This window comes from Salvia miltiorrhiza, chromosome 3, assembly GCF_028751815.1.
Source record: "Salvia miltiorrhiza cultivar Shanhuang (shh) chromosome 3, IMPLAD_Smil_shh, whole genome shotgun sequence".
Taxonomy (NCBI): domain Eukaryota; kingdom Viridiplantae; phylum Streptophyta; class Magnoliopsida; order Lamiales; family Lamiaceae; genus Salvia; species Salvia miltiorrhiza.
This window is the reverse complement of record NC_080389.1, coordinates 14288803-14316307: the sequence shown is the minus strand read 5'-3', so window position 1 is coordinate 14316307 and position 27505 is coordinate 14288803. Positions and strand designations below refer to the sequence as shown.

Genomic DNA, 27505 nt, shown 5'->3' with positions numbered 1-27505 from the left:
TATAGGAGGGATGACGACAGTAGATCATGTGTGCTTGAACCTAGAACTGAATATAGGGTCACTCAAGATTGTAGTGAACAACTCGTATGTTATACCGATGGGAGATGTGGACATAATCCTAGGAATGGACTGGCTAGCCGAGAACTATGCCACCATCATTTGTAACGAAAGACGGATATCGTTTCGACCCCCAGGAAGGGAGCCGTCACATTTCCACGGAATTAGTATGGGGAGAAGAAAGATGATCATCTCCGCTCTACAAGCAACGAGAATGATGAAGAAGGGATACTCAGCTTACCTCGTATACTTGCACGGAGAACCGGGAACTGAAAGGAGCATAGAAGATGTAGCAATTGTACGGGATTTTTCAGATGTATTTCCAGAGATTCTGCCAGGGCCACCACCGGACAGACCAATTGAGTTTACCATTGATTTGGAGCCCGGGGCAGCTCCCATTTCGAAGGCACCATACCGAATGGCTCCTAAAGAGTTGGAAGAACTCAAGATACAACTGCAAGAACTTTTGGAACTTGGATTCATTAGGCCAAGTGTATCACCTTGGGGTGCACCCGTACTTTTCGTGAAGAAAAATGATGGCACATTGCGAATGTGCATAGACTATAGGGAACTGAACAAAGTGACACTGAAGAACAAATATCCTTTACCAAGGATAGATGACCTTTTCGACCAGCTCAAGGGAGCAAGCGTGTTCTCGAAGATTGATTTGCGGTCTGGTTATCACCAGCTGAAGATTCAACCAGAAGACGTACCTAAGACGGCATTTCGAACTAGGTATGACCACTATGAATTTGTAGTTGTGCCATTCGGGCTAAGTAATGCGCCATCTGTGTTCATGGACCTCATGAATCGAGTGTTTCATCCGTACTTAGACAAATTTGTCTTGGTGTTTATAGATGACATCCTGATCTACTCGAAGAACGAGAAAGACCATGAGGAACATCTGAGAATTGTCCTAGAAACGTTGAGGACGGAGCGCCTTTATGCCAAATTCAGCAAGTGTGAGTTTTGGCTCAGCGAAGTCACGTTTTTAGGACATATTGTATCATCAGAAGGGATTAAAGTGGACCCTGAAAAAGTGCAAGCGGTGCGTGAATGGAGATCGCCTACTAACCCTATTGAGATAATAAGTTTCTTAGGATTGGCAGGTTACTATCGGAGGTTTATGGAAGGATTTTCCAAAATTGCTAGGCCAATGACGCAACTACTCAGGAAGGGAATAAAATTTTCTTGGACAGAGGAGTGCGAGAAGAGCTTCCAAGAACTCAAGGAAAAGTTGACTACGGCACCAGTGTTAGCCGTCCCAACAGCTGATAAGGAATACGTGATCTACACAGACGAGTCCAAAATGGACTTGGTTGCGTGCTGATGCAAGAAGGAAGAGTGATAGCATATGCGTCACGATAGCTTAGGCCACATGAACTGAATTACCCGACTCATGATCTGGAGTTAGCTGCAGTGGTGCATGCGCTGAAGATTTGGAGACACCACCTATATGGAGTTAGGTGTGAAATATTCACAGACCACAAAAGTCTGAAATATTTTTTCGAGCAAAAGGACCTTAATATGAGACAAAGGAGATGGCTCGAACTAGTGAAAGATTATGACTGTGGTATTAACTACCACCCAGGCAAGGCCAACGTAGTGGCTGATGCATTGAGTCGTAAGACTCAATCTAAATTGGGAGCTCTCATCACTCGAGAGACGGTGCTCATAAGGAAATTTAGCAAAATGAGCATAGAAGTGGTTAAACCACCAGGGACGATAGCAAGCGTTGTGGCAACGGTACCTAACTTGAGGAAGACGATCGTAGAAGCACAAAGAAAAGACGGGAAGATGGAAAAACTACGGGAAACAGTAAGGAAATGAGGCGTCAAGAATTATCAAGAAGCATCAGATAATGCTATCCTCTTTGAGGGAAGGATATGCATCCCCCACGATGATGAGCTTAAGGATAAAATCATGAGTGAGGCTCACGATACCCTTATACTGCCCACCCAGGGAGTACTAAGATGTATCAGGACCTAAAGAAACACTTTTAGTGGGAAGGCATGAAGAGAGACATAGCGTCATTTGTGGAGAAATGCCTGGCATGCCAACAGGTGAAGGCCTTACACCAAAGGCCATATGGAAAACTACAATCGTTGGAAATTCCAGAATGGAAGTGGGAGCACATCGCAATGGATTTTGTGACCAGTTTGCCCAAAACAAAGAGAGGAAACACTGCCATTTGGGTAATAGTGGATCGACTCACAAAATGTGCTCATTTTATACCAATACCGATCACACACGGGTCAGACAAGCTAGCTCAGTTGTATGTTCGAGAGATTGTACGCTTACACGGTGTACCCGTGTCAATCACATCAGATCGAGACTCGAAGTTCACATCTAGATTTTGGATGAGCTTACAGAAGGAGTTAGGCACGAGGCTAAATTTCAGCACCGCCTTCCACCCGCGGACAGATGGGCAGTCTGAAAGGACAATTCAGACCCTTGAAGATATGTTGAGAACAGTGGTGTTAGACAGGGGTGGAAGTTGGGAAGCAGTGCTGCCGTTGATTGAATTTGCCTATAATAACAGTTACCAGGCGACTATCGATATGGCACCATATGAGGCATTATATGGAAGAAAATGTAGATCACCGCTTTATTGGGATGAAGTGGGTGAGAGAAAAGTTTTAGGACCAGACATGGTCAATGAGATGGTTGAGATAGTCCGCCAGATCAGAGGGCGAATAAAAGAGGCACAAGATAGACAGAAATCTTACGCTGATGCACGTCGAACTGAGTTATGTTTTGAAATAGGAGACAAGGTCTTCCTAAAGGTATCTCCTACCAAGGGGATAACTAGGTTGGTGTCAAGGGAAAACTTAGGCCCCGATTCGTAGGACCTTATGAGATTTTGGAGAGAATAGGCCCAGTAGCCTATAGGTTGGCGTTACCGCCAAGCTTTGGAAACGTTCACAATGTTTTCCACGTATCACAACTCAGAAAATACGTTTTCGATCCAAAGCACATAATCCACCAAGAAGAGATCATCATTTGCCCAGACTTGAGCTATGAAGAGAGACCAGAGGTCATTCTAGATCGAAAAGTTCAACAACTCAGGAATAAGGCAATCACATCAGTGAAAGTCTTATGGAGACACCACGGACAAGAGGAAGCCACGTGGGAGCTTGAAGACAAAATGAAGGAGAAATACCCCGAACTGTTTTAGAAGAAATATGCAAATTTCGGGACGAAATTTTTGTTAAGAGGGGTAGTATGTAGTGACCCGCTCTTTTATATATTTTAAATCCAGTAATGAGTGTTTATTTTTGTTCATCAGTGAATGAAAACGGTTTTTATCCTAATATGAATTCAACTTATGATCCTGAATTTATATTGTTAAAGCAGTTAATGATATTATTTCAGAGTTATAACTGACTTAGCAAAGTCACGTTATTTAATTAAGCGAGATGAAATTTGATTTTATTTTTACTCAGATCGTGAATTATTTCCGACTCAGGAAGTTAATTAAATCTGCGGATTTAATTTAGATATCAGAACAACGAACGAATTAAATCTACGGATTTAATTTAGATTCATTTTATAATTTATCGGTTTTAGTGAGAAATCACATGTCGAAATACGAGATTTATTTAAATAAACAGTATCAAGCATATACGAGCACACGATCCATCTTACAGTTACAGAATCACCGAGACAGAGAAAATACATCAATAATTCTCCTCTACATTTTTTTTCCTTTCTTTTTCTTCTCTTTTTCTTTCCATTAATTTTGTTCCCCACTCCATCAACTCCACTACCCTATGCTCCCCACCATCTCCACTACCTTTGCTCCCCATCAACTCCAACACTTCACCCATTCCTTCCATTTCGCACCAGCAATCACAAAGAGAAGGAAGACTTGGCTTAACTACTTTGCCAAGATTTCAAGCTGCTCCAGTCCAGTAGTACCCCAACACTCGAAGCTAGAGTTTATTGGGTGAAAAACCGTGCATGAGGTAAGGCAGCGAATCTGCCATAAGCACACTGCTCCGGCAGTGTTTTGCAAGGCGATTCCAGCCATCCAAACGGTTCCCAAAAATTCCCAAATTAATTGTGTATCATATTTCATACATTTTCTATATTTTGGTAAAATTTTAGAATATTTAGAGCTCGCATGATTTATTTATGAATTTGTAAACATCACTGCCCATCTGGAATACATTTTTGGTAAACAATCTTTGGGAGATCATAAGTAAAGTTTCACTCGGTGAAAACCTTTGAAACTTGAATATGTCACTCTAGACTCCCGTATCTTTCTTTTGACATCGGCCTCACCATTTTTGAGTAAGGGAAACAACCGGTATAAATTCTTGAAATCTAGTTCTTATTCCATGTACCATCCAGTAGATTTTACAAACCTACGACTTTGAGGTGGAAAAGGCCGACTTAAATATTTGATTCTCAAGCCTATCTTTCTACTGAATATTCACTGACATGTTGGGAACTTACTTGTTCAGTTTTAGAATTTTTGGTGAAGCTTAAAGTGGTTTTTCCGATTTATGTTCTGAATCTGCCAAACTTGAACTCTTTTTGTGCACTGAACTTTAGATAGTCATATCTTCTAAACCATGAAGGTTCTTAGAGTAAATCCAACTGGAGAGTGTTATGATCTCTCCCTAGTTTCCAGATTGACCTTTGGGGTTCCCAGTGGAGTTTTGTAAAGGGAGATATGAATTTTTAAAGAAAGCCCACTGACTTGGTTGTAATCTGGAAATATGAAATTTACAGATTTTTGCTTGTTAAATACCCATCTTTGAGAGGGCATATCTTGCTCGTTTGAATTGTTTTTCATTCGATTCAAATTGGAGAATGATCCTTGAAATGTCTAGTTTCCAGAATGTCTTTTGGAGCCTCATTTGGAGATCCGAGGTAGATTTGGTGTCTGTTGTAAAACAACCCCTTAAGAGCTCAAGTTGTTGAATTATTTTCTATGTATCAAAGTTTATTTTAAAGGATGTTTCGTGAAAGATTTAGTATATGTGCGTAACAAGTTTGGGACTATTTATTTTAAATGAGGTCCGTTCTTTATTTAAATTAGGATGGACTTTTAATGAATATTTTTGGGATTAAACTATTATTCTTGATTTATATAAATTATTTTTAAGGACTTATAAATATGAATTTCGTAGGCCTACTGACCTACTGTGATCGACGGTTTGTCGATGTCTAACAGCTTTGAAAATTTTATAACAAGTCCCTACATGAGTCTTGAGTACCCTGGTAAAATTTCAAGCCATTCCAACTTCGTATGATACTTCTTTAAAATGTAAAACCTAAACTGCACATTACTACTGAGAATTTCAGAGAACAGAGAAAAGAGTCATTTATTTCAGTAGCTTCCTGGGTGATCTAGCTTTCCAAATTTTTATGGTATTAACCTTATTGTGTTATTTAGATATCCACCAAAGTTAAGCCCAGTTTGACAACGTTTACTATTTTTCAAAAATACAAGTTTTCGATTGTTCAAAACTGCCGAACATGGTAGATCGTGGTAAAAATGTCATATCTCTCAAACCACTTGGAGTTTTCGACTCTATTTTTTTTATATGAAACTAGACTCGAAGATCTTTCTTTCGGTATGAGTCTCGAGTCCAGGAGATGTCGGAGTCAGAACAGATTAAATTTTGAAGTTGAGTCAGTGTAAAAGCAGAGCATGTTTTGATGATGTTGATTGTGATTCTTATGTGCCTTATGTTGAGCCTTTTTATTTTATTTTATTTTTTTTTAATTTTATAACATTACTTGTTCTTATTTATTAAGCCCGATTAATTATGAGATTATAAAGCGAATAAGTTGAAGTATTTATTTTCTATTGACTACGAGGAGCGGGGTTTATTTAATTGACGGATTAGAACACCCCGAAGAGAATGGATTAATTTTTGTTAATTATCCGGCTTCATGAGACGAGACTTAGCTTTTGTTTAAATCCGATAGCCTGGATTAACAATAGAAATTCCCTGATTATTATCTCAGAATAATAGTTCATGCATACGAGATTCATGCATAGTTTAATTACGCATTCTCATTTAATTGAGAATTTTCCCTCGATTTAAAGTCTTACGTTATTTTCTCGGATTAAAGGTCGAGCGCAAGAATAAGAGCTCGTCAAGGAGTCACTAATCTGTAGCAAAGCTTTGCTATCAGGTGGGTTACTTTCATATATATCAAATGAGTTTAATGTTATGTTTGAACAGTTATTTCATTGCAAAATCTTTGAACTGAAAATTATTTCAACTGTTGTCTTGCCATAAATGTTTCAATGTTTGGTATGATATCTATCTGATGTGGCTTTGCCAGTTATTATGAAATCGAATTCGGGTCCTGAGCAGTTGATAGCTATCCTGCCAGGGCTAGTGTACACCAGTGACCGTGAGTCATCTAGCGGGTTGGCCGGTCAAGTGTCCGTGAGAGGTGGCCACCTCTCCGGCACACAGTTCCAGATATGATAGATTACAAGAGAACTTAGTCTGCAGACGAACTTTAAGAATCACAAATGAATTTAGTAAGCTTGGGCCTTTTTAGCGAAAAACTCCCTTGCTGTACTGTTTATGATGGCATGACAATTTACAACTTTACGAAGCATGTTATATTTCATAGTAGGCATATGTGCCCACTGAGTACTTTTGTACTCAGCCCTGCATATATTTCTAAATGTGCAGGTTGAGCAGCTGCCGATGGTGATGAAGTGACGAGCGGGACTCTTTTGTCTTATTATGTATTAATGAACTCTAGGGTTACATGTCTTCATACATGTAATCAGAACCTTATTCCGCTGCGTACTCAGAAGTTTTATGTTATTTTGGATAAGTCGGAGTTATCCGAACTTGTTAGTTATTTGAGTCTATACGACAAAAACTCTGTTATATTATAGATATCTATGTTGTTAACAATGATGAAATACGATCCTTTCTTGTTTGATTATTCCCCTTTCTACCCCGCTTCTAATCTCCCTCCATTAGCCACGATTTCCCGGCTTAATTATCCTTAATTAGGACCGGTCGTGACATATATATATATATATATATATATATATAATATTTATATTCTTAATTTTCAATAAATTTAATTTTAAATTAAGTTTGAATTTAGACATGCACGTATATGTAAATTATAAACGGGTCCGATCATTGATTTACATGTTTGCATAATAAGGCACAAATTCTATAAACTGATTACTTTAAAACAAAATCTTATTTTATGTCTATCAAAATAATTAAAATTTTATTTTTATTTTTAATAAAATAAATCCATACATTTTATTTATATAGGGAAGAAAAATATATTTTTCATTTCTGCAAACTTTATTTGTTTCTGTTCGTCCATTACTACAATAATAATAATAATAATAATAATAATAATAATAATAATAATAATAATAATAATAATAATAATAATAATAATAATAATAATAATAATAGATAAATTATGAAATTAGTAATGCATAAATAAAGAATTTAGATAAAGAACAATAGAGGATATGATGTTAAAATATATTAGAAATCTTTAATCATATATCAAATTTATAATAATCTCAATCGAGTGAAGAATTCATATAAATCACCTCATTTCACATTGAGTATTTTTATAAGATTTCACCAAAATAAAACTTATACAATAATAAGCTCTTGCTCTTCAAATTAAAAATTCACATTTAATTGGCGGAATGATTGAGACTAATACAATTTGAATTGTTTTGTCAATTTAATTTGACAAAATTTATTTAATTAAATACATGGTCTAATTAATTTAATTTGAAAAAATAAATTGGTTTGATTAAGTAAATTATTTCTTCAATTTAATTTGATTATAAAATAATATACTTTGTATAAAATTTTAAAAATAAAATTTGGATTCAACATAGATTTTTTATGAAAATATATCAATTAAATTACTAAATAAATTAATACAATTTGAATCTCGTGTCAACTTTCTTAAGCTACACACGAGATGATTTTCAAAACTTAGTTATGGTCTTTCAAACTTCAAACAAGATAATGTTCACGAGTCAATTTTATTCTTTCAATTTTCAGACGGAATGATGCTCGAAACTCAAGATTTGAAGATAATTAATGTTCACGAGTCCATTTTATTCTTTCAAATTTCAAACAAAATGAATGCTCGACACTCAATTATGATATTTCAAGCTCCACATGAAATAATGCACAAAAAATTGTCAAGATTTTTCAAGCTGCATACAAGATGATGTTTAAAAGTTAGTTATGATCTTACAAGCTAAATATGATAATGATCTTTAAAGCTACACACAAGATAATTCTTGTAACTTAATTGTGGTCATTCAAAGTTCAAATGAGATGATACTCACAAGTTAAATTTATTTTTTTAAACTCCAAACGAGATGATTCTTGAAACCCAATTATAATATTTAGAACTAATAATGCATAAAAGTTTGTCAAGATTTTTTCAAGTTCCATACAAAATAATGTTTACAAGTTAGTTATGATGTTAGAAGCTCCAAATCATACAATCTCACAAGTCAACTTTGATTTTTAAAGCTCCAGATAGTGATGTTAAAAAAACTTGACGCATGAAAGTTTATTTTTTGTATTTTAAGGTCTAGACGAGATGATACTCAAAAGTCTGATGTTCAAACGTTAGTTTTCGTCTTCCGAAATTTAGATTATGATATGATCCTACAAGGTTCAGACGAGATGATGCTCAGATGAAATAAAATTTTCAATATCGATACATTTTTTAAAATATTACTATTAAATAAAAATCTACATAAAAATAATATTTATTATTCTAACAAAAGGTTAACATTTAATTGAGGAATATGATTCAAATTAATATAATTTCAACTATATTATTTTAAATTAAATAAATTTAAAAATAATTTATATAATAAGTTAAAATAAGTTTCCGTCGAATTTCGACGGGTTGCCCACTAGTATCAAATAATTCAATCTTCCTCAAAATCCAATAATAGTTCAATATTCCTCGAAATCTAACATCTAATGTAGAGACAATGCTGGCAGTCCAATCATCTCCTTGGGAAGCATCTGGCTCATCGTCTACAACATCTCCTGCCACATCATCAACAAGAGCCACCTCAATAGGAACATCTGTTTCTCCTTTGATCTCCTCACTGGTCAAACTTGTTCGAGCAATCCCGTTCCTCAACTCTAGTTTCATCTTCATCCGATTCCAATTTTTGAGATATCTGAAAATCAAATAAGGATATTCAGTAATGAACAGATCATGATTCTTGATCAAGAAACAAAAGTTTCCTTTTCACAATGGAAGGAGATATCGAAATGCCACATTGAATCTAGGATTAAGGTGATGTCACTAATGTGTGCCCATTGGTGCTAAATCAATAAATCAGTAATATATGAATTATTCATATAGTAAAACATAAATAGGAGTGATGAAATTTATTGGTGCTAAATCAATAAACCACATTTTCATAATTGGGGACTGAATTATTTGATGAAATTGCGGTTATTATATAAAGGAAAGAAAAAAAAGGATAAGCGAACCCTTGAGAGCACAGAGGAGCAAACTAAGGGCCGGGCCTCATTAAAACCTTATCAAAGTAAACCCGGAGGGGAGAAACCTTTGATAAGGAAAAAGAGTGCCCGTGAAAACAACAAAGAAAAGAAAGGCCGGAGAACGGGAAGGGCACTTCAGAGACGCCGGCCTAACCATTGTCTCTAAGCACCCCGGTTTCTCACACGCCCAAACAAAAACAAACGAGAAACGACACCCACAAACCAAGATGCAACCGACCATACAACTCCCCACGCAGGCCCAGCAGTCACCCCCCATCACACCCACAAGCCGACTGCACCACAGTCCGACTAAGCGCATCCCCTCCAGCACGCCCAGGAGCCTCGCCGAGGGACGACTCCCGGCACTCCCACCCGACGTCAAGGTAAACCCGAACTCAAAAGTAGCCGACAACAGAAAAAACGGAGGAAGTTCGCTACTTGATACGCACATAACTATGTGAAGACATGTCTCTAGCAGCAGCGACTTTTATTTCCTCAATACCATATGGCCACCACCCTTCATCTCTATTATTATTCGCCATGATATCCGCCACCGTGTTACCTTCACGAAAAATATGAGTAACTTGCAGCTGGAACGAAGCAAGCAACTGAAGCGTGCGTTTCCAAAGGGCCATAAAACGCCAAGGAACATCCTCTGATTTAGAATTAAGGAGATTCACCACGTAAGAGGAGTCAGCTTCAATCCACAGTTTCATCCATCCCCGCTCATGTGCGATGGAGACTGCCGTAATCACGGCAAGAAGCTCAGCTTCAAACGCAAACCCATGTCCACCTTTCACATGAAAACAGCCCCGGACATGACTCCAATTATCCCGATAAACACCTCCCGCGGCAATAAGACCCGGGGCCCCAAGAGCAGACCCATCCGTATTTACCTTGATCCAGTCCATAACTGGCGGCCACCAATATACATTAACCAAATCCGGAGGTGGAGCAGCTCGCGACCGAACACCAAGGGCACGCGTAATCACATAATCGTTCCAAGCCCCCGAAACAGAGCCAAGCCTAGTGAAATTGGCTTCCATCTCCTGGAAGTAAACTTTGACAAACTTCAAGATATTAGGCCCATGAAAACTAGCATTATCGAACACAATCTTGTTCCGATCATACCAAATTTTCCACACAAGAGTCATGATTCCCGCCTTCCAATAGCACGCAATCTGCGAGCTAAAATTCATATTCCACGCATCCACCAGAAAGGAGTGGAGATCAACGCAATGAACGAGATAATCCATCCCAAACCAAGCAAGAAAAGAGCTCCAAACCTCCTTCACCCTTTTGCAAGACCAGAATATATGATCTATAGACTCCGCGTCCATCCGACAGATGTAACAGATGTTAGGCGTGATTAAACCTTGACGGATGAGAATATCAAGAGTCGGCAAACGTTTATGAATAATTCTCCAACAGAGGATGGATCTCCTCACCGGGATATATCTTTCCCACAACCAGCTTCCCCAGGAAACTTTCGGGAAACTATGACAATGTTCTCGGAAAGCAAGAGCTGCCGACACCTCCCCTTTGAGCGAGTGCCTCCAAAAACGCACATCACTATTCGAACCAATAGGGAGCAGCAGAATATCACGAACAATCTCCGGGTGACGCTCAACAAAGCTAGCAGCAAAGTGCCAAATCCCCTCGTAAAAATAATCCGCCACCGAAAACTTGAGAAGCTCATGCATGTAGTGAGGAACTCCCAACCTGTCAACAAGTTTATAACCTAGCCATGTAGTGGGGACTGAATTATTTAGGGGCGCTAATATAGTAAAACATAAATAGGAGTAATGAAATCCATGACAGCCAAATTGTTAGCGATGGACACGAGTCCGTAGTTGATAAATCATTTTATTTAAATTATGAAATGTGAGTTCTAAATATACACTTAATATGGGAATTCGGGAATCTATCTATTATATAAATTGAAGAACCTATTTATTTTAAATGCATTTCAAAGTTATTCTTTTATTTACGTATTTTTTATGGTGAAGTTCAATAAAGATCAATGCGGAAACGATAACTTAATTGAAATTATTTTTTATAACCAAAAATTAAATTGGAGAACCTATTTATTTAAATTACATTATTTATTTTATATGACCAAATTCAATTGCATAACTTATTTATTTCAAAACATCTACAATTTTATTTAGATTTGCAAATATTGAAATTTAATTACAATTCTTTTAGATTTTAAATTATGAAGTTTAATGGAGTATAAATTTAATATGAAAAGATATTTAAATTATAAAAAAATGTCGGAAACTATTTATTTGAAATACATATTATAAGTATTTTTTTATCTAGATTTACCCATGATTAAATTAAATTTAATAGAATATTAATGTGGGAAAGATAAATGAGCTAATGTATGCATGAAGAATGAACCTTTTATTTAGATTATAAATTGATAAAGTTTAGTATAAATTCTATGTGGGATAGATGAAGAAAAAAAAATATAAAAATACCATATAGAGTAGAATTGATAATGAAGCAAATACTAAATCGTGATAGTGCAACATAGGATAGAAAATAGTAGAGAGCTCTCCAATGTGTAGCTCTTTATATAATAGATATATAGATCATGAGTCCCTCTATCACACCCCAATTCTTGAATGAATAAATATAATCGAGGTGCAACTAATTCATAGAAATAAACAAGGAACAACTTTGTTAAAACCCGAATAAGATGACAAGTCGGGCTAGTCCCCTTTGGATCACAAGTTTTGTTTCATGCTTCTGACAACCGACATTCATTAGCATAAATCTAGGAGTTAAGAGTCTAAACTCGATCAGGGATATCATTTAATATTTTCTTAAAGACAGTTGAAAGCTAGCGTTGCAGCGGAAGTCTTAATAGAATATTGAATCCTAGCCTCAGCTCCGTCCCGTCAGCACCGGCCAGCCAACCTGAAAAATATTTGAAAGTATTTTTGGGCTAAGTACTAATGTACTCAGTGGGCATGCATTTTCTGAAACATTTCATATTTTCGTAAACACAGTTTATCCAATTATACTTGACATAACTTAGAAGGTTTTAAATTGAAAGAACTTCTAAGCATGTTAAAATATTTATTTCATTTGTGCGCACATGTCACACTCCCTTTTTGTTACTCGCTGTGATCCCGAACCTTTTAGCCACCGACGGATCCATTTCTCCCATGACACTTGCCCTGAGGACGTAACTCAGACAAGTTGAATTGACCTCGGGACGCTACCCAGGCAGGCCTTACATGATACATGCTCCGGAACACATCCAGCCAAGCACCCTTATAACGCCTCTTACATGAATTAGTGCCCGATGGAGATCAACCCAGCGAAACAACTAACAAGTGTACACAATTCTCAAATAGCGTGTTAGGCCATAAGAGAACCTCGATCAATCCATGAATTGCGAGCCTTAAACAGAGCAGAGTGCACATAAACATTTTATTAGATAAACAGTTTGCATTTTATTGAATAAACAATTTGCATTTCATTGAAACACTTTGAACTTAATAACTCGATCATACTTTATACATTTGGAAGTAAGCCCACCTGAATAGGCAAAGCCTGTCGTTTAACTATATATCTGAATCGGAATAGCAGTGCTAATCCTCCTGACGTTCAAAGTCTACAAGAAATCTATTCTTAATAGGTCTCTTAAATCTAAATTCAAGTCACGGTAAAGTGCTTAACATTCTATGATTCACTTAGCTGGGTTTTCAAAATTTAATGAATAAATAATTGAAAACAATTCTCTTGAGTTAAGAACACCAACAATATTCTTACTCGACTTTCTTTTGTAATAGAAATTATAAATAACCAATTAAATCATGATGCAATGCATGACTCATTTCATACTCAAGCATATAATAAGTATTACTTAAAATATGCACAAAACCAAAATATAAAGACAAAGGCAGCCTAGTGTCGCCTCTCCCACCCCTTTCTCCGCTCTGCTCTACTATACTCTGCTTTACTCTGGTCTCCTCAACCAGCTCTGGTCTCTCAGCTCGGGTATCCCAGCTCTGCTCTCCAGCTCTGACATCCCAGCTCTGGCAATCAGCTCTGCTAGTCAGCTCTGCTCTTCAGCTCTGCTAGTCAGCTCTGCTCTTCAGCTCTGCTATTCAGCTCTAGCGTCCGAGCTCTGCTATCCAACTCTGTCGTCCGAGCTCTGCAATACAGCTCTAGCCTCCCAGCTCTGGCCTCCCAGCTCTGACTTCTAGCTCTGGCTTCTAGCTCTGGCCTCTCAGCTCTGGCCTCCCAGCTCTGGCTCCCAGCTCTGGCCTCCCAGCTCTGGCTTCCAGCTGACTTCCAGCTCTGGCTTCCAGCTCTGGCGTTCCAGCTCTGGCTCCCAGCTCTGGCGTTCCAGCTCTGGCGTTCCAGCTCTGGCTCCCAGCTCTGGCTTCTAGCTCTGGCTCCCAGCTCTGGCTTCCAGCTCTGGCTCCCAGTCTGGCTTCCAGCTCTGCTCTCATCTCCCAACTTCTAAACACCCTCCGACTCTCTCTTTCTCAGCCCACCAGTACAGCTCACGCCGATCTCCTCCTTGGCAACGGCGAAGCGCCATCACCTCTCCCTCTGTTTCCGGCGACAGACGACGAGGTCACCGCCGACAGCAACAATCCCCTCCGACTCGGCACCTCAGACCCAACACAGCCAAAACCAACTCAAGACTCTACCTTTCTTCTTATTCTTTTAACACAAACAAGTTCTAATGCAAGCATATAAACATAACAGAGTATATGCACAGCAGATACGCATGTATGCGTGTGATTCTTGTTTGAAAAATTGATATGTTTAAACATGATAAAAGTTTAGGATTCTTAATCGAAAAGTGAAGTAAAGTAGCAGGGGAATTGAAGGTGGAACCTTCAGAGATTTTCTCAAATCTGTGACGGTCGACTGCTTGAATTTGTTGGGCTGCTGTTCTTGAAGTTCAGTTTGGGTGTTGCAACGAGAGAGATGAAGTGAGTGAATTGAGAGAGAATGATTTGGGCGCAGCAGCGGAGGAGATATATTTGAGGAGTGAGAGAATAGTGAGGCGGCAATAGGTGGACGAAAATATCTTGAGGATCAAGATGGGTTGGGCTTTGTCAAGATGGGTTGGGCTCTCATTTTTATTACTCAAATGTAATTAAAACATAAGGCCCAATATGAAAATAAATTCACATATTCACATTTAAATGCTTGAATGCTTAATTAAATAAATATGCAATGCATATAAATTTAATAACTAAATTTACAAATGCTTTTGTAAATTATTTTTGTTGGAATTAAAATAAATTTTTTTTCTCGATCCGGCGTGAATCATCTTAAATCTAAGTTCAAAATTATTCTAAACTTAGCTCGGGGAAACGGGGTATTACACCCTCGGACTTCACAAAATTTGTGATTCGATTTCAAAGGAGACAGTTCCCTCTGAGGCTTTATTTTGCAATGACAATAAACAAAATTGTGAGGTAATTTTGAATATCATTTTTAATTTTATTTTTTATGTCATGCTATAGAGATTTAATAAACTTCTTATGATTATTATTGATATAAATTATTATTAAATATTTAAAAATATTGTTTATTTTTATGATTTTTTTTGCAAGTAAAATAGGTGGAATAAAAAGGGTGGATGGAAGTCTTTTTTAAGAAACTTTTATATTTTAGGTTTACATGTATGTAAAACTTTTTTATTATAATAGTTTGACATGACATATTAACATTGTCTTTAGTGAATAATCTCCGTACTTTATAAATATATTATGAAATAATTTCTATGTCTTTATTTTTTATATAAATTATAACATCAAATGGTACCCAAAAACATAAAACCTAGCTACCTTAATTATGGAATTATAACTAGTCCCAATAATGAATTATAAATAAAAAAAATTGAGACCAGTTATTAACGGATGAGATCCTTTGTCCCACTATTTAGTGTGTACCACCGTGTACCATTTTTAATTTATCTATTTTATAATTATTTTTATAAAAATAAAAAATATTATTATATTATGAACTCTAATTAATATTTATCACTAAAAATTAAAATTTTAAAAAAATTATATACCCTAATTTTGAATTAATGAACCCAAATAATTAATTATTAATTCAAATGAATATAAAAAAATAATTATAAACCCTGATTAGATGAGCGAACCCTTGTTATTTTTTTATTATATTAAAGCATAATAAATTAAAGGGTTAATTCTCTCTAAATTCTTAAACTATAGTCATTTTCCATTTTTTCCCTCAATCTTTGAACTTTCCATAAAAAACCACCAACTATTGATTTTTCCTAATATTCCCATGACGAAATTTCTAGCCAAATTCGAGCACACGTGGAATCGGAATTAAGTGACGTGGACAAGCCAAATTTCTTGCTTGTTATTCTTCAATTTGTCGCCGTTCTACCACGTCCACCACCTTCTTCTCAAAGTCCGATCGCCGCCGCTCATCTCCTCCAAAAAATTGGCAGACTACCGCCTTCATCCCTATCTGTTACAGATTGCCCCGACGACCGCTCTCCACAAAGGCTCCGTGCTCCCAAGATCCGACCTGAGAACCCTTCTCTCTGATCCACGTTTTCAGAGTTGCAGCTAGGGTTTTTCCCCCTCTTCGCGCCACCTAGGGTTTGCGCCGTAAATAGCAGCGCCACCCTGACCTGCCTCCTTCGGTGAACCTCTGTCTCCCAATCACGCCGCCTAACGCCCCGAGCCTCTTCAAATTTGGTATCTGAGTGGAAGAGAGAGGGATGAAGCGGGCGAAGTGGGTTTTCAAACGTGGGTTTTCAATCGGCGCCGGGAATCGAGTGAAGGAGAGAGGGAGAGGGAAGGGGAGGGGGGAGGATGTGGCGGCGGTGGGGGATGGGGGAAAGGGGAGAGTCGACGGAGGTCCCAGAAAATGTCGGTCCTCAAGCCGGCGCCGCCCGAGCTCGCTCGCCGCCTCTGAAATTCCGGCGGAGTCGACGCCGCTCTTCAGCTTGTACCGTCTCCTAGAAACCGCCGTCCCGAGAATCTGGGTGGTTGTGGCGGTGAGAGAGGGGGGAGCCAGACGGGGGGAGAGGGGGAAGAGAGAAATAGAGTGACGTGGGAGGGGGAGAGTGACGTGTGAGAGGGAGGGTGGGTGTCATGATTTGCTACGTATAGGGTGATTTGGCATGAATAACGCCACATAGGAAAATTCCGACTTCGAATTTGGCCGGAAAACCCGTCATGGGAAAATTAGGAAAAATTGAAAGTTGGGGGTTTTTTGTGGGAAGTAGGGCTGGGAATCGGGTCGGGATCGGGTACCCTACCCGAAAAAATCGGGTACCCGATCCCGAATAAGACCAAAACCCTAAACCCAACCCCGAACCCGAAAAAAAATCAGGTACCCTAATACCCGACTCGGGTACCCGAGTCGGGTATTCGGGTACCCTAAATTACCCGATTTGAAGCAGCCAGGGGGATGGAGTAGAAGATAGTCTTTCTTTTGCTCGAGAAGGGTTTTTGAACAAGGTGTAGAAATATCTTTTGATATACTATCATAGAACTGAAACCCTTGAAAATCTTGATTGTATGCAGCAAATTTTACCAAGAATATGAGGAAATCGAATTTTAAACAACAAGTTACAGTATATAGGTTAATTCTAACAAATCCTCTCTAACCACATTGACATGGAAATCGAAATCTGTATGAAAAAATAAGAAGAAGAAGAAGAAGCTCAGCTGTCGTCGGAGCTCGGAGGCGGCATAGCTGCTGTGGGGCGACAAGCTCGGCGGTAGAACGACGGCGCGACTGTGCGAGGCGGTGGGACTGGTGGTCTGTGAACGACGGTGACGACCGAGGAGAACGGCGGCTGCGGGCAGGCGAGGGGCGCCGCTGGGTGGGTCGCCGGAGACGGGAATGAAATCTGGAGTAGGGGACGGCCGAGCGGGAGTTAGGGCTGGGATTGGGATTGGATTTCAATTCAAAATTAAATGGGAACTTGGGAAATGGGAAGGGTTGAAGGGAAGGGATTCAAGGGAACATGACAGCTGTAGGCTTGTAGCAGCAGGCAGCAGCTTAATTAAATTTAATTCGGGTATTTCGGGTATACCCGATACCCGATTTTCTAACACCCTAAATACCCGATCCCGACCCCGAACCCGAATTTTTCGGGTATAGGGTACCCGATACCCGATTTTTTCGGATCAGGTAATCGGGTACCCGATACCCGATCCCGAACTTCCCAGCCCTAGTGGGAAGTTCAAAGATTGAGGGAAAAAATGGAAAAGGACTATAGTTTAAGGATTTAGAGCGAATTAACCCTAAATTAAAATTGAAGAAAACAATATTAAAAATTATAACAAATTAAGAGTGGTACACACTAAATTGTGGGACAGATGATCCCATCCGAATTATTAATTAAAAGTTAAATACTGAAAAAATGTTATTATAGACATTATAAATTGAATATTAGTAAACGCTAATTAGTAATTAACAAATAAACGGAATCCAGAAATATATTATTTCAGCCCATCATCTGATCTCTCTATTCCTGAAACCCTCGAAATAAATACAAAAACCTAACACCCTCGCCACTTCAAATACAAAAACCTAAAACCCTAAAAAATATATCGAAGCTTGGGTATGGAGATCGGAAAAAGTAGACGAAAATCTCTCCATCTTCCCGAAGAAACCATTGAAGAAATACTATCCAGACTTGCGGTGAATTCAGTTTTGAAGTTCAGGTGCGTTTCGAAATCATGGGGCTCTTTAATTGATAGCGAACGTTTCATCAAAACCCATCATCAAAATTCAATTAAAAACCCATCTTTCCCCCAACAAAGGCTCATTTTAAAGAACTATTTTTTTGAATATTTTGATGATTGGCCTCCACAATGTTGTTCTCTGCTGTCGGTTATGAGTGAGCCAGCAAATACTATCTCTTTATCTCCTTTGGCTGTTCCAACGAATACTACATTGATGCGATTTTTAATATTGGGGTGCTATAATGGGCTTCTCTGCATTCTCGAGCAACCAAGTGGAATTTACTCGTGGAACCCATCCACTGGATTCTCCAGGAATCTGCCAGAGCAACCATGTAGAATTCACTTGTGGAATCCATCCACTGGAATCTCCAAGAAATTGCCAGAAATTTCTAATGTCTGCTATGTTCATAATTTTGGATTCGGTTGGGTTGAATCGAGTGGTGAGTACAAGGTGTTTGTGAGTGTGGCTAATCTTGATAATTACGAGTGGAAGTGGGTTGGTAAAGTTTATAGTTCAAAGACAAAATCATGGAAAACAATAGAGCGCTGCGAGGAATATGCATATACATATCCTTGCAAAGAGGGGATGTTTGCAGGTGGGAAGCTTTACTGGACGAATAATAATGGATATAAAGAAGATATTATTTTCTTGGACTTGAAGAGTGAGGTGTTTGGAAGGATTAAGCTTCCCTTTGATCACGAGTTTTGCGTGGAAGAGCCCTGGTTTGTGGGTGTGCTTGGTGGTTGCCTTTGCGCGCTAGATTATTTTGAAACAGTTGTTCAAGTTTGGGTTATGAAGGAGTCTTGGGAGAAAGTGGTGACTCTTTCTCATCTTCTTGAGCTTCTTCAACCACCACCATTGGTGGTGGGTCTAAAGGGAGAGGTTTTGGTAAATTGTGGATTCATTTTGTTGGTTTTTGATCGTCAGGATAATGTGTTCCGTTGTCCCGAGGTTTGTCGTCGTTACAGTTCAACTCTTGTCTATGTTGAAAGTTTAGTCTCGCCAGAAGATTTATGAAAGATGAAAATAAAGTCTTAGAACATGATGATGAGTGGTTTCGTAGCTTTTTTTGATGATGTGTATTGTTTCTTAAGAATTGAAGCTCTTTTCTTTCTCTCTCTATATATAGTCTATAGAACTTGTGTTCACATCATGAACTGAATAATTCAATGTCTCTATACAAATAAAACATTGTGGTTATTCTCTTATCTGATGTGATTATTTCTCGATCTAGCTCGAAATGCCATATCAATTAACGAGGAGTTTCATGGTTTTATTGAAGACCAAACTGAGTTTAATTTCATATTAAGTTGATTTAATTTCTAGATAGAACTTTTCAGGTTTCCTATACAATATGCAGATTGTTGAGAACACTGACTACATATGCAGATTTCGATGAGTATTCTTATAAAATAAATAACATGATTTTTGCTAAAAGACATAATTTAAATCAATCGCTTCTTGTATTGATATCTCAATTTAGATTACTGAATTGGCTTAAACTAATAATCGTAATCTGTATGATCATAACTGGTCTACATTAGTAGATTTAACTAAATGTTTAAAAAGGGTGGGTCATTACATCTTCATTAGCTATTAATTGTTGGGTGATGGTATTACAGCCCCTTTTTAAAATAATAGTAATAATAATTAAATAGAAATTTACTATTTTGCTCGATATTCTATAGCTCACAAATTAAAATAAATTGTAAATTAACAATTTAATTTAAATAAAGCTGAAAGAATAAATACGTATAGCTCCTATCGTAATCTAAGAATATTTATAGCCCCTATCATAATCTGATTAAGAAACACGTTTATACATTTATAAACGTCTAAAAAGAACTGTATAGTCCCCAACTCAAAAATTTAAGAAATTTCGGTTGATTTTCCTAATTTTACAGATTGAAGATCGAAGCTTTTATACAAGAGAGATGAAGCTTCTAGATCTAGATGCAGCTTAACTAACTCTGACTATTCTATTAACAATTTGAGCTGACTCAGCAGCTACTTTAACAGAATAACTAACTAATAAGTTTAACAGGTATGGAGATCGGAAAAACTAGTCGAAATTCTCTTCATCTTCCTGAAGAAACCATTGAAGAAATACTATCCAGACTTGCGGTGAATTCAGTTTTGAAGTTCAGGTGCGTTTCGAAATCATGGGCCTCTTTAATTGATAGCTAACGTTTCATGAAAACCCATCATCAAAATTCAATTAAAAACCCATCTTTCCCGGAGTCAGATTCAGTGTACCACATTTTATGTCCCACTTTGTGTCCCACTTTCAATTCTGTTTAATTTCTTATATATATTTTTTTCAATTTCAATTTTATATGCTTTAGTTTAATTTTGTGATTATTAACTAGGGTTTATTCCATCAATCTAGGGTATATAATTATTTTTTATCATTTAATTTCACTTTTATTAGCTAATAATAGGTTGATAAATTCAAAGTGATGGTATATACTTTTTAAAAAATTAATTTTTTGAAATAAAAATTAACTATAATTCATAGTATTATAATAAATTTTATTTTTATAAAAAATATTTTTAAAATAATAGATATAAACACGGGACACAGTGGCACACATAAGATTGTGGGACATTGAATCTCATTCCTTCTTTCCCCCAACAAACCGTCATTTTAAAGAACTATGTGTTTGATAAGTTTGATGATTGGCCTGTGCAATGTTCTCTGCTGTCGGTTTTGAGTTAACCAGCAAATACTATCTCTTTATCTCCTTTAGCTGATCCAACGAATATTACATTGATGCGATTTCTAATTTTGGGGTGCTCTAATGGGATGCTCTGCATTCTCGAGCAGCCAAGTGGAATTTACTCGTGGTGGAATCCATCCATTGAATCTAATTGGTAGATTGTTGATTGTTGAGAGCACTGACTAGGTATGCACATTTCGATGAGTTCTCTTAAAATAAATCAATAACATGATTTTTGCTAAACGACATAATTTAAATCAATTGCTTCTAGTACCGATATCTGTATTCAGATCATTGAATTGGCTTAAACTGATAATCGTAATCTGTATGATCATAACTGGTCTACATTTAAAAAGGGTGGGTCATTCATCTTCATTAGCTATTAGTCATCGGGTGATTCTTTTTTTTTTTTTTGAACGGGAAAGATCTCTGATATATTAAAGATCACGAGCAGCAATATCCAAGAGCCAAGCCGGAAAACTTGACTCCCAGATCATTACACCAGACGAAACCGCGGCAAAATTTGCCAAACAATGAGCCACTCTATTGGCTTCTCTACGAACATGACGAAAATCGCTAACTATACGCTCCTTAGCAAAGACAAACACCTCAAATAAATCATCGCTAAGGGAATCCATACCTTTAAACTCCTCATTAACCACGTGTATAGCAAGCAAAGAATCCGAATACACAAGCAACGGCCCCAAATCTTTGTCAAAACAGTACCCAATACCAAGCATCAAAGCATGCAGCTCTCCCATGAGGATAGTATCCGTCCGCCCCACTCTGTGCGCTGCAGCTGCGATTAAGTTCCCCATCTCGTCCCTAACAGCAAACCCCACACCAGTCGCCCCTCCATCCTCATGTATTGAAACATCAACATCCAACCGAAGCATCCCCTTCGGTGGAGGTTTCCACCTGCGGTCCCCTTCAATCGGCAAGCATCTATTTCTCGACAAAATACTTTTCCGAGCTTCCTGGAAGGAGCACAGCAGATTCACGCAGCCTTCCACCAATTCGAGCTCACCTCTAAACTCTGAATCATGCTTTACTTTACAGAGCCAAGTCCATGTCCACCACAACGCCATGCAAAACAGCGCAAACTCCCCCTCTCCTTTTTCCTTTAAGATCTTCCGGCACAAATCCTCGAGCGTGAGTTGCTCCATATTTTTCAAGAGATACCACCAAGCTGTCTTCTTCCAAGCTTCTCTAACCTTGTCACAGAAAATGAGGCAATGCGTAACCTTCCCCCAATCTCTACGACACCAAGAGCAAATACTCGAGCAAGGAATATGTCGTTTTTTCAGGTTTTCATCAGTTGGGATAAAATTAGAAGTAGCTCTCCACATAAAAACCCGCACTTTGGGCGGAACATTAATATTCCAAATATGGCTCCACCACCGTTTAGTTTCCGAGGAAGATGTCGAACCGTGACCATCATAAAAACCGGTCTCCAGCAGGTATCCCGACTTCACCGTATACCTTCCCTTCTCATCAAATCTCCAAAACCGTACATCCTCCTCCTTCCTACTCTCCCGATCAATATTAAGAACCGCTGCTACTTCATGAGGGAGGAAGCTTGACTCAAGTTTTTGTTGATTCCAGCCCCCATCATCGCGTAAAAAATCAGCCACCCTCACATCGTCACCTTCACTTCCCGACCCACGTCCTCCTCCCCCCTCCATTGGAATCCAAGGATCCACAAAAGCTCGAACCCCAGTTCCGTTTCCAATTCTCCATCTTATACCCTTCCGTAGCAAGCCCCCTCCCCAACAAATCGATCTCCAGGAGAAAGAAGCATTGCATGGTGGTATAGCGTCCATCAAATCGCCATTTCTGTAGTATCTACCTCTGAGCAGTCTGGCCACTAGGGAGTCCGGAAATTTAATCAATCTCCACGCCTGCTTCGCCAGAAGCGCCCTATTAAAAGACTCAAGACGACGAAATCCCACTCCACCTTTGGATTTTGGGGCGCAAAGATTCTTCCACGAAGACCAGTGCATTAGCTTCCTATCTCCCTCATTGCCCCACTAAAAATTACAGCACTCTCTTTCAATATCATTGCAAACCGCAGCAGGCACCCTAAAACAGCTCATGGTATATGTTGGCATAGCTTGGATGATTGATTTTATAAGCACCTCTTTCCCTCCATAAGAAAAGAATTTATTCTTCCATGAACTGAACTTCTTGCAGACCCTCTCCCGTAAATAATCAAACTGCATTCTCTTTTGTTTGACTATGAATGTGGGTAATCCCAAATAAAGGGAGTGCCCCTGCGTTTCTTTGATCCCAAGCACCGCAACCACCTCCTCCAAATCATTTTGCTTAGTACAAGGACTAAAAGTTACCGCCGACTTCTCGTAATTCACCGTCTGTCCCGACGCTTTGGAATACATATCTAACGCCTCCTTAACAGCAACCGCTCCACTCTCGTTTGCATTAAAGAACAACAAACTATCGTCTGCGAAAAAGAGATGTGAGATGGTAGGGCTGGTCCGTGCAATTTTGATTCCGTCAAGTCGTCTGCTCTCCACAAAATAATGTAAAATGGCGGAAAGCCCCTGCGCACAGATAACAAACAAAAAAGGTGAGAGCGGGCATCCTTGTCGAATACCCCTCGAAGGTGTCACCGAGCCATACACCCTACTATTCACCACAAAAGCAAACTCCACCGTAGTAATACAACCCATGATCACATCTTTCAACCTCGTCGGGAACCCCATCGCACTCATCATCGCCTCCAGAAACCCCCACTCCACCCGATCGTACGCCTTACTCATATCGAGTTTGGCTGCCGCAAAGCCCTTCTGCCCATTCTTTTGGTGGCGTAACCAGTGCATGCATTCATAACCAACCAGGATATTATCTGAAATCAGTCTCCCCGGAACGAAAGCACTTTGTGTCTCATCAATAACGCTTCCCAACACCCTCCTCAACCGATTCGCAATAGCTTTCGTAACTATCTTGTAGATAGTGTTGCAAAGACTAATGGGTCGAAACTCACGAACTCTAGTGGGCTTCTTAACCTTGGGAATCAAAACAATAAGCGTTCTGTTCCATTCCCTAATATCATCTCCTCCATTCAAAATACCAAGAACATCTCTAGTAATTGCGGGACCAATCTCGCCCCAGTATTTTTGGAAGAAAACTGGAGGGAAGCCATCCGGACCAGGCGCCTTATGCGCGTTCATTTGGAATACAGCTCGTCTAACCTCTTCCTCAGTGAAAGGTTCGTCCAGACTACTTTTCTCCACCTCTCCGAACTTTTTGGTGATCATACTAGTTACCTCAGTAAAAGCATTTTGTCCCGGATTTGCGGAAGTAAAAAGTTCCCTGAAATAATCTTGGACCACAAGAGCAATATCAACGTCATCCGTTTGTATCTCCCCAAAAGAATCCACCATCTCGTCAATCCTATTCTTCCTCTTTCTATCCGAGGCGAAGGTATGAAAGTATCTCGTATTTCGATCTCCAAAGCTTAACCAATTCGCCCTAGACCTCTGTTTCCAATGGACTTCCTCGGCATCAGACATTTTCTCAATTTTTTTGTTTATCTCCAAAAGCTCCGAATTCGACCCCCTCGCGCCAATCTTGTTAAGAATTTTGACTCTCTCCTTTCGAAGCTCTTCCAGTTTTTTGGTGGGATTTTTGTATTCTGATCTTTCCCACTTCCTTAAGAACCCTCGGCATTGATCAAGTCGCTCATGGATTGGGTGTCCTCTACTTTTCTGCCAATTCGTAAGAACATCTGCCGCAAAAGAGTCCTCCAACATCCACTTTTGCTCGAAGTAGAACCGTTTATACCCGCCACCTCTAGTACCTCTTCTTTTTTCATCAATAGATAACTGCACTGCCCGATGATCCGACCCAAACGAGTCCAGAACCGAAGCCATACGTTCCCCGAAAACCCCAAAACCTTGCTCATTGATAACAAATCTATCCAACAATTCAAAAATAGCCTCATCTCCTCTACGATTATTATACCAGGTGAACTCAGCGTTCTGCTCAAGAGTCTTAAGACCACACACGTCTAAAGCGTTTCGAAACCCCGCTAGTTGGTTCCACGCCTTCCTCTTGCCACCTCTCTTCTCTTTCTGACTCAATATCTCATTGAAATCCCCTCCCACCAACCACGGATAGTCTCTAGAGTTCTCCCCCAACCTCTTGAGAAGCTCCCAAGACTGAACACGCTTAGTGGAATCAGGATGTCCATAAAAGCCTGTAAACCGCCATCTAATTCCATTCACAACTATCCAACAGTCAATGTGCCCCGCAGAGTAGTTTTTCACTTCTACCACCAGAGGAGCACGCCAAAACAACATCAGACCTCCACTTTTTCCAACCGCGTCCACAATGAAATGACCGTCAAAGCCTAACCTGCACCTCCACCCTTCGCAAAAACGAGCCTTCATTTTAGTTTCCGAGATAAATAAAAGAGTGGGTTTCGCGCCAGTGACCAACTGGCGAAGGTTATGGAATGCTCGGGACGAACCCAAACCCCGCGCATTCCACACAATGCAATTCATTGGGCTCGGCGGTGCTGCCAATATGTTTTGAGTGTTGTGACGTGGAATCTTGCATGGGGGAGTTTCCGAGTCCACCTCAAGCCCGTAACTCCCCGAACGTTTTTTCGACCCGGTCCTCAAATCCATCTCTGACCCCACCTCCTGACCCCCCTCTCCTTCTCCCTTCTCTCTCCCTATCTCACTGTGTTGCAATCCTCCAGCCTCCTTTATCCCAGACCACCCTCGACCTCCTCTCCCCCCTCGACCCCCTCTACCGGTGTCCCTCATCAAAGTAGTTCTTGCCCGTCGCTTCCACGAAACCACCTTCCTTGATCCACCTTCGATCCCACCCTCCCCCTTCTTCTTCTCTCCCTCATCCTCAACCTCCCTTCCCACAAGACCCCCTTCGTGAATATTATCTCCCCCCACCGTAACCCCGGGTTCGTCCAAGTTCATAGAAGTCTCGCTCTCCCTCTCCTCCTCCCTCCTAGACCTAACTTCCTCCCCACTTGGTGTTCCTCCCCCACCCTTGACCACCAAGGCCCTATCCAGCCCAGCACTCATCTTCCCAGAGTCCGCCATCTTGTCCTTCTCCGGTTCAGAAACTAGCAGAACCTTCCCCTTATTCCTCCTCGCCTCCTCACTCGAGAACTGAGTATCTGCATTAGTACTCGTTTCAGTATTTGTACTCTCTCTATAGTTCTTACGTTCGCCAAAGTTGTTCCCACGTCTTCCTTCATTAGCTTTTGGTGCCAGAAGCCAAGTGCCATATTTAAACTTCCCATCCTGGCACTTTGGTTCTCCGCAAAAACGAAAAACATGTCCAATGCGCCCACAGTTGAAGCAGAAATTAGGTAACTTTTCATAGAGGAGTAGAATGAGAGTTTCATGTTGAGTACCATTAGGAGCAATCCGAACACATCTTTGTAAAGGTTTATCGAGGGGCCATGAAACCCTAACCCTTGCAAAACGCCCCAGGCATAGCCCCGCATTAAGATCCACTTCTTCTACACGGCCAATTCCCTCTCCAATCTTCCGGATCGCATCCGGGTGCATGCATGCCACCGGTAAATTGTGGCACTGAACCCATCCCGAAAACCTCTCGAACTTTGCTTCCGAAGGGTTTTGAAAACCCTCGATCTCAGAGAACAGTAATAAATCTTGGAAGAAGTGCCAAGGACCCCCAAACAACGCTTGTCTTTTGTCATCTAAAGAGTGGAAGTTAATGACAAAAACGTTGGGGCCCACAATTTCCACATCAATGCGATTCTTTGAAAGAAGAATGTTGGGTAAATGTTGGATTAGTAGTTCTCTATTAATCTGTTTCCCCGCGAAGACTTTCCCCACCAGCCGAAACTTTATTGCAGTAGTTAGGGTTTCCGTCAGTTCTGGTGAGAAGGTAACAGTGGTCTCCTCCACCTCCTCCGTGAGTCGAAGTTGGTCCACTAACTTCTGGATCTCATCGGGATCCATCGATTAAACGAACACCGTATCAGATGCAAAACAACAATCCTCCCAGACGAGGAAGAACACACGTCAAAAGACGAACGGCAATACTCTCAGCCCTAGAGAAACCCTGTCATCGGGTGATTCTATTTATAGCCCTCATTTTACTTCTTAGAGTCCCCTTTTTAAAATAATAATAATAACTGAATAGAAAATTTACTATTTTACTCTTCTATAGCTTCAAATTAAATTAAATTTTAAACTAACAATTTAATTTAAATAAATGTGAAAGAATAAATACGTATAACCCCCATCGTAATCTAAAAATATTTATAGCAACTATCATATTCTGATGGAAGAAGTAGCAATAGCCCTCTATCATACAACCCCTAACACGTTTACTTCTCTATCTTTTGATTTTAGGTTGTTAGCCCCTCAACATATTATAAAGAATGCAAAATGTCCCCTGCTCTTAACGGACATTAAAAACCGTTAAGTATTTTTCATTTTTTTTAATTTCTTACTT

At 39.4% G+C, this 27505-nt stretch overlaps 2 protein-coding genes and 1 long non-coding RNA gene across 3 annotated transcripts; 2 read left to right on the top strand and 1 right to left on the bottom strand.

The window, feature by feature from the left end:
* Positions 1 to 3539: 3539 nt before the first annotated feature.
* Positions 3540 to 6990, top strand: LOC131017752 (uncharacterized). Its single transcript, XR_009099844.1, has 3 exons — positions 3540 to 4025; positions 6151 to 6213; positions 6729 to 6990. It is a non-coding gene; the product is annotated as an uncharacterized LOC131017752 (long non-coding RNA).
* An 11468-nt stretch (positions 6991 to 18458) lies between these two features.
* On the top strand, positions 18459 to 19325 carry LOC131018419 (F-box/kelch-repeat protein At3g06240-like). Its single transcript, XM_057947142.1, has one exon. The coding sequence runs from the start codon at positions 18459 to 18461 to the stop codon at positions 19323 to 19325; it is 867 nt and encodes a 288-aa protein (XP_057803125.1).
* Positions 19326 to 21465: 2140 nt separating this feature from the next.
* LOC131018417 (uncharacterized) lies at positions 21466 to 27006 on the bottom strand. Its single transcript, XM_057947141.1, has 2 exons — positions 23167 to 27006; positions 21466 to 23058 (listed from the first exon to the last, which is right to left on the bottom strand). Exons 1-2 carry the CDS (start codon positions 27004 to 27006, stop codon positions 21466 to 21468), a joined length of 5433 nt encoding a protein of 1810 aa, XP_057803124.1.
* Between the last annotated feature and the right edge of the window lie 499 nt (positions 27007 to 27505).

Coding starts and splice junctions, on each gene's coding strand:
- LOC131018417 (XM_057947141.1), bottom strand. CDS start 27,006: ATGGATCCCGATGAGATCCAGAAGTTAGTGGACCAACTTCGACTCACG. Junction 23,059..23,166: donor TTTCTTATGGAGGGAAAGAG/GTGCTTATAAAA, acceptor TGTAATTTTTAG/TGGGGCAATGAGGGAGATAG.
- LOC131018419 (XM_057947142.1), top strand. CDS start 18,459: ATGAGTGAGCCAGCAAATACTATCTCTTTATCTCCTTTGGCTGTTCCA.